This window comes from Zingiber officinale, chromosome 8A, assembly GCF_018446385.1.
Source record: "Zingiber officinale cultivar Zhangliang chromosome 8A, Zo_v1.1, whole genome shotgun sequence".
NCBI classification, from domain to species: domain Eukaryota; kingdom Viridiplantae; phylum Streptophyta; class Magnoliopsida; order Zingiberales; family Zingiberaceae; genus Zingiber; species Zingiber officinale.
The window spans coordinates 46158570-46166753 of record NC_056000.1 but is presented as its reverse complement, the minus strand read 5'-3'; the positions used below and the strand labels follow the sequence as shown (position 1 = coordinate 46166753).

The window sequence follows — 8184 nt, the reverse complement described above, 5'->3', positions numbered from 1 at the left end:
AACCTTACTCTCGGGGCGTGACACCTGCAGCCCAAGATTAGCTGATCTAGCTCCAAGAGAGGAGGCAGAGCTAGATGCGTACATTGCTGATCTCTTTGGGGCACGCATACCTCTAGTCCCTCATACGTTAGATGATCGAGTTACCAAACTTGAGGGATCCATGATGAGTCTCAATTGGAGAGCCAGGCTCATCATACTGAGTTGCTGGAGTTATTACGCTTTCGAGATTCTGGCCCATCTTCCTCGTCTTCGTAGTAGTATAGTTTTTTACTGCTATTTTGTTGTTTGTTGCTTACTTCCTGCTTTACACAGACTTGATTTTATTTTACTCTTACTTCTATTACTAGTATCTAGTTTCCCTTTAGACATTTTTATTTTGGTTATTTGACTTGGTGTTGCCTATTACCAAATGCTTGATATTTCATTATGAATTTATTATATTAGATTATGGGGAAGGATTTGTCTAAACAATTTAAAAATGATTTCATTTTTTTCAAAATCATTCTTATTTTGAAAATCTTTCTGTCTCGTTTACTATTTTAACAATTAATCTTCAAATGTTATATCCTTAAAAGTACTTTAAAAATATTTCTTAGAAAAATATAAACCTCTTTGGAAATTTACTTAAAAATATTCTATAAAAATATTTTAGAAATTATTTTAATAAATAACTTTAAAATGTTTTGAAAAGTTGTTACTTTTGAAATCTTTAAAAAATTTCATTCAATATTACTTATAAAATTTAGAAAGACTTTTAAATTACTTTAAAAGTACTCTCCTAAAAATTTTCTAAATTTACTTTAGCAAAATTTTATGAAATAACTTTGAAATTTTTACTTAGAAATTTTTTGACAAATTTAAGTTGAAAATTTTTACACTTAAAATAGTTTTTTTTAAAGCTTTACTTCAAAAATAATTCCTTAGAAGATTTTTTTACCTTTGAAACTATGTTTTCAATCCTTTTTAGAAAAATATTCTTCAAAATTATTTTAAATTTTTTGACAAAGTTTACTTAGAAATTTTTGAAGTTTTCTCAGAACTTTACTTATAAATTTTTGGAAATATACTCAAATATTTCAGTTTTCCTTAGAAATTTTGTTTAAAATATTGACTTCAAATCTCTTCCTAAGTTTGAGATATACAAAACACTGCTTTCAATTTTTTTCATTATTGTCTGACATTATTTGTATATTTACATTTCCTAGTTTTTTTGTGAATGTCAAAAGAGGAGGGTAAGAGTTAATTTAGAAAAACAACAAACAAAATTAATCATGTAAAACAAATTTAATCATTTGTTTGTTTTTTGTCTCAATATTATTTTTTCTAACTTTAATCCAGGTTGTCATTGCATCAAAAATGGAGAGATTGTTGATGCAATTTGCACTAATGATCCGACTCATGTTTTGATGAATGACAAGGGGTCTAAAGTTAGAGAGTGTTATTGTCTAACATTTCTAGCAAGTGTGCAGGAGTTGACTGGTCTGAAGGACCTGACACCAGGCTGAAATCCAACTAAGTCCCTGGGACCCGATAGCTGATGCGAAGTCCAGATAGATCTGCGGGGCTCGATATTTGGTGGGAAATCCGGTTGAGTCCGCGGGATCTGACAATTGGCCAAAGTTCAGTTGGGTCTGCGGACCTGACAACTGGTGGGAAGATATGGTGTGTTAGAGGCAAGGCAAGTGACTGCAGTTGGTAAGTGAAGGTAAGCAACTGGAGGAGAGATCTAGTGAGGACGCATTCCCCATTGAAGAAACTGTAAGCATCGGTCCAACTTAGGTCCATTTGGGAAACCTAAGTTGAGATCTTGACTAGATCCTGGTCTCAGGGAGACAGGATCTAATTATTACTCATAATTTATCATGTTGTGCTATCTCTATTTTGCAGAGTAAAAATATTTTTTATCGCTTGGACTAACCTTTTTTTATAGGGAAGAAACTATTGAAGAAAAGGGGTTCGAGCTCCCGGAGCTGGTCCAAGTTCCCGAACCAGGCTCGCCCCGAGCGGGCCGCGAGTGACTAGGCGGTCCAGGTGCCCAGACTCGGTCCAAGCGCCCGGACTCGAAAAATTATCCATAAGCTAATGTGGAGCGCGCCAATTGGTCGAGTCATATGGTCCAGGTGCCCGGAGGGGTTTCAGGCATCCGGAATGGACCTATTTAAAGGCTTTCGACCAAGAGATTCAAAAACACAAGTGCTACGACTTTCTCTTCTACTTGGTGCTCTGAAAAGACTCCTGCGACGCTGAAAAGCTCCTCCGACAACCAACGATCAAGATCCTTTTCTTTTGTTATCGGTAACACTGTTGTATAGTTCTTATACTTGAAATCTGTAACTATTTCTAACTATTAGTGGATTGTCCAACGAAAGAACTTGATGAGTGTGGGCCTTGGAGTAGGAGTAGGAGTCGTCGAAGACTCCGAACCAAGTAAAAACAACTTGTGTTAGCATTTTTTTTTTTTGCTTCTATTTTCTGCTGCGTAACTTAGTTTTAAATCAAATTTTCGACGATCACTATTCACTCTCCCCCCTTCTAGCAAATTTTCAATCCTACAGTAGGTAATTAGGGAGCAATAAATTGATGAATCGCTTCAACCCAATTGAATCTACCTAGATTTTTAAAATCATCTACAATATCTATAAAACCTAATTGAACTTTATATGTACTAGACGAAAATAAAATATAAACAAATATATACAAAATATATAATTTACAAAATACTAAAATATCATGATTTATTTCAACTCTATAAGAATAGAGTTTCAACAACTCCTCAAATTTTGATCTAGTAAGTTCCTTTTTTATTAGAGAAGTGAGTAAGAAAGAGGTCACCTGATGCATTAGTTGAGTTCATAGGAACAAAAGTATCTCTATTTGAAACACCCAACAATAAAGACACATCTCTTCTAGTGAAAGCTACTAGGACACTTGAAAATTTTATATTAATTAGTTTCCTATTATGCACTTCTAACTTTTAATAATAGAAAATGTACTTGAAAATATAAAGGTTTGAAATGCTGAATCCCAACTTTGAAATATATTCATAAGTAGACTATGAATTTATTGAATATCTTGTATGTCCAAAAAAAAACAAAAGAGGAATGTTTAATGATCATTTTGTGTTGATAATGTAAACGAATAGAACCACGATTTTATCCTTTCATTGTTGGACAATCAAAAAACTATTAAATTGACCTAAAATACTAGTTCATTGGAGTTTATGACTAAGATCAACAAATGACTGGAATTTCATGGCAAAATATCAATTAGTAATATAAATAAACAAATGTAGATATGTAAAAATAATGTTTCTATGATTAAGGAAAACTATAACATGCTGTACTAGTTTTTACAAACCAACACAACATTGTAGCTGGTATTGAAAAAACAGCACCACGTTGTAGCTTATTTGCAAACACCAACACCAAGGTTGGTGTTGGTTTGCAAAAACCAACTACAACAATGGGTAAAAAAAAATACTCAACATACCTTTACAACTTCAGTCAAATGCATTATTAAGAAACACGAGTAAAAAAAATGAGAGGAGGGAGATGAGCAGTACAAGTTGGATGAAAATCCTAAATCACTCCACATGAACTGATCGCTAACAAAGATGGCTTGGGTATAAGGTCTGACACGAGAAAAGAGAGGAGTGAGATGAGAGGAGAAGAGGATTTAGGATTTTAGTTTTGAAAACCAACGATGGGAATGAAGGGATGGGAAGAGTGAAGGTCAAAAAATGCCCGTCGAAAATTTTGTGTCCGTCCTTGGCAGCTGATAAATCTAGAACAGAATTTATATATATATTAAAAAAATAACATATTTGTAATCTTCTATAATTGATTCGGATAAGAACAACAACTAAAACATTTTTTTTTACAAAATCATTAAATGCCCTTTTCATTTATCAACGATAGGGTATTTTAGGGCCACTATTTAGTGTTTACTATTAAATTTATTTTTAAAAATCCATCGCACCTTTATTGTTACTAAAAAAAACTCAAAGAAAAAGTAGAAGGCTGCTGAGGTAAGGTAAGAACTTACGCCGCCGATATTTGTCATCAAATTTTCAAGGCAGGTCAGTTAAATCGAAGTATTTTCTGAGAGTAAATTTAAAAAATCCTTAAATATAATTGTATTTTTCATTCAACTTTTCAATTGAGAACTATTTTTTAAAAAAATCTAATATATTTTTTATATAATTAAATAAAAAAATAGTCATAATACTTATTTTAGTTTTTTGATATCTAAAAAAATATGAAAAATAATTAGATAAATTAATATCTATTATATTATATTTAATTAGGAAGTAGAAATAAAAAAAAATTGTAACGGGGATTATATGTAAAGTTTAAATTGTGACTGGGACTGCTTGCAAAATTTGCCTTCTTTTCTAACCCTTTTCCCCCTTAAGATCTGTTTTTCCGCTGCCTCTGGTGCGCGAATCCTTCCTTGTAGGCGAAGATCTTCTTCTTCTTCTTCTTCTTCTTCTTCTTCTTCTTGCGATCCGAGTAAAAAAAATGGAAGGATTTGAAGACTCCGATCTCTTCTCGATCGCGCTCTTATCGCTCTACGTGATGTGCCCGCTCACGGTGGCGTCGCTCCAGTTCCAGACGGCGCCCTACGGGAAGCATGTCCAGCCGGGATGGGGGCCGTCGCTGCCCGCGCCGCTCGCCTGGTTCCTCATGGAGAGCCCTACGATTTGGCTCACTCTCCTCCTCTACCCTCACGGCCGCAATCGCTCCCACCCCGTCGCCCTCGCCGTCCTCTCCCTCTACCTTCTCCACTACGCCCATCGCACCCTCATCTACCCCCTCCGCCTCCACTTCTCCTCCAGGAAAGCCACCGGCTTTCCCCTCCTAATCGCGTTCTTCGCCTTCGCCTTCAACCTCCTGAACGCTTACCTCCAATCCCGCTCCATCTCCCACTACGCCGACTACACATCTCAGCGGTGGGCTTGGCCGCGGGCGGCGGTCGGGGCGGCCATTTTCTTCTGGGGCATGGCGATCAACATCTCCTCGGACCTGGCGTTGGTGAGGCTCAAGGCGAAGGGGGAAGGGTACAAGATACCCAGGGGAGGGTGGTTCGAGCTGGTCAGCTGCCCAAACTACACGGGGGAGATGATGGAGTGGCTGGGTTGGGCGGTGATGGCGTGGTCGCCGGCGGCCCTGGCCTTCTTCCTGTACACTTGCTCCAACCTGGGACCCCGGGCGAGGGCCAGCCTGCAGTGGTACCGGGCCCAGTTCGGAGACGCCTACCCCAAATCTAGGAAAGCATTTGTGCCCTTCATCTACTGAGCTTGCTTTTCACTGAGAACAATATCAGTTGTCTGTCTGTATCACAATCAACCTCATCATGAGATGAGCCTGGTTGATGAGTTTGCCATAAATTCTTCAAGTTCCTGAAGAAAACAATCATCATTTCACTCTTAAACTTTATTTTCTGGCAAAATTTTCAATCTGAGCTTATCCACCGAGATAATTACTGGTACATACCGTTTCTTAATGAAAAATTCGCTTCGTGGTTCTTTAAATCATAGCTGATAATAAAAGGCCTGAAAGTCTTTTTAATCTTAAGAGGAACACCACCATAATATAAAACAAAGAAGGAAAGTCTCATCACTCACTTTTCTTTTGTTTTTGTATTGTTACAACTACTTCTCATAGATCCAGTTTTGATCCTAAACAAAATCTCTACTATATTGTTGTTGTTGTATTATAAAAGACCTATTAAGTGATTATCCCTACTATACGGATTATTCATCTACTCATATACCAATATTGGACCCAACATATTGACACCACCACATCAAGTTAGACTCAGAATTAACAACACCCAGACAACTAAATCAATTTGTGTTGGGTACTCGTAATCAAGTCTGAATAAGAAAAGTGATTATCCAATTGGTATTGATTCTACGTTTGGCAGTTGAAGCCATTGAAGAGGAATCTTTGGAACTTGGATCATTCACTTAAACAATGTGTCATGATTTGCAGACCAGTAACGTGGGAACTTTCTTCTGATGAGGATTTTGTAGAATGTGTTCGACTCCTAACCATTAGTTTTCATCAGGATTGGATCTGTTCTTCCCATTTTATTTATGTAGAAAATTAAAAAAAAAAAACATTGCGATCAAGACAAATGGCCACAACACACAAATAGAGATATAAGGTACAACACTCTTTTGGGATGCTAGTGGAGAAGGAGTATATTCTCAATCATGAGAAACATCAAAGTGAGGCATTTACCATATCTCGAAATGGTTTACTGGTCCTGAATCACATAATGGAAAGAAAGAAAAATGACATGGAATTGATAGGAAATCTATTACCTAGCAATGGAGGCACGAAGGCGCATCTACTGGCGGGGATTTGCACGGGAAGAAGAGGCGGAGGAGGTGGCGGTGGCGGAGGGTGCCGAAGGGCCGGGCCGCTGGGAGATCTCGCGGACGAGGGTGGCTAGGGCTTCGGGGTTGACGCCGCGATCGCAGAGGGCGATGAGGAGGGAGAGGGTGTGGCGGTCGAGGCCTGTCTCCAGAATATTCGACATCTGGAAGGCCAGTTCGAGCGTCTCCTTCGCGTTCCTCGCCGCCTCCGCCGATTCCATAGCAAGCTCTCGCCCTGCGGTCGTGAACTCTCTCCAATAACCTTTCCTCTTCTTCCTCGGTTCCGCCAAGGAAATTTTATCTCACCTCCTAAAGTTTACTGATTTTCATTCAACCCCTCCACAGTTCTAAAATTCTTGAAACACTGAAAAATAATAATTAGACAAACAGAAAAAATTTCTTCTTAATATTCATATTTTTTTAGAAAATAAAAAAGAGACCCACAATAAGGACAAGTATGATTGATTGACCAAAATGGAGAAATAGCAACTTCTTATAATATATTAAAACTTATAATTTATTTTTAAAAAAAAATTGACATTATTTTGTTTGAACTAGTTTCAAATTTTGAGTTAGTTCATCAAAGATACCTTAGAATTGATGATAATTGCTAGCTAATCAATAAAAATGAATTTTAAATCTCAGATATTAATTGCAAATCAATTATATTGATAGTGATCTCTCTTTTTTATATATATATTATTTTGTCAAATCTTACCACTCAACTAATCTTAATATAAATAGTCCGACTTCACATTCCACTCATCAAATAAATCTAAAAAAATTAATATTAAGTTTGAATCTAGTGTATCATTATTAATTTTTTAAAATCATAAGCACATCGCCCATTACACTCTGAGGAATCATCCAATAAGTAATTTAGATTTTGACAATATTATGACATTTAACATCATATGTTGAAACATATAACATCATACGTAGATGATATTAATCAGCAGCCGAAAATAAACAAATAAAAATAAAATCATTACCTCCGCGACCCTTCCCTATTTATAAGGAAGGTAAATTATGAAGATAAATTATGAGGGGATTTATCCGACAACAATAGGTCATATAAAGAGAGAATGAGACAATCAACTTGTTAGGATGTATACTAAAAGCCTAGTTTTTGATATAAACATTTATCTAGAAATAAAAATCACATTGGTCAAATGTCTATATTTATGATAAATGTAATTGTTCAATTAATTTATATTATAGATAACATGGTGTGTGGTGTCACACACAGAAGATCATGTTATCGGTTCCTTATAAATTATAAACAGTAGCTCACGACCAAGATGGAAAGGAACAAACCATTGCAAGGTCGTAGTGTAATTAGGTATTAGTTTATCTTAACTATATAATTACACTAGTACACTTAGAGTGTATTGAGTAGGACCATTTGAGGTCGTTTCTTTTATACTGACTTTATAAAGGAACAAAGACCTCAGTTATTATGGAAGTGTGTGCTCTTAATCCTAATATAATAACAAACACATATATTTGATATTTATTTCTTTAATTTATCAATGGGTGAGATTTAGTTCGATAAATCAATAAGCCCGATAAGTTGGGAAATGATATCACTTATAGTGTGTGTTGTTGATTATAGAAGTAAACTGTGTCCTAGTGATCTAGGTTGAGAATGTCCCCAAGAGTAGCTCATAAGGATTGTCATGTTAAACCCTGCAGGTGGACTTAGTCCGACATGACGATAAAGTTGAGTGGTACTACTCTTGGAGCTAGATATTAATTAAGTGAGTTGTCAGTAACTTACTTAATTAGTGGACATTTGA

At 36.1% G+C, this 8184-nt stretch overlaps 2 protein-coding genes across 2 annotated transcripts; one reads left to right on the top strand and one right to left on the bottom strand.

Annotated features, from left to right (window-relative positions):
- The first annotated feature begins 4370 nt into the window (after window positions 1-4370).
- On the top strand, window positions 4371-5438 carry LOC122008808 (steroid 5-alpha-reductase DET2-like). The gene has a single exon (XM_042564656.1). The coding sequence runs from the start codon at window positions 4521-4523 to the stop codon at window positions 5295-5297; it is 777 nt and encodes a 258-aa protein (XP_042420590.1). The 5' UTR covers window positions 4371-4520; the 3' UTR covers window positions 5298-5438.
- Window positions 5439-6161: 723 nt separating this feature from the next.
- LOC122008810 (mitotic-spindle organizing protein 1A-like) lies at window positions 6162-6675 on the bottom strand. Its single transcript, XM_042564657.1, has one exon. It carries the CDS (start codon window positions 6604-6606, stop codon window positions 6358-6360), a length of 249 nt encoding a protein of 82 aa, XP_042420591.1. The 5' UTR covers window positions 6607-6675; the 3' UTR covers window positions 6162-6357.
- Between the last annotated feature and the right edge of the window lie 1509 nt (window positions 6676-8184).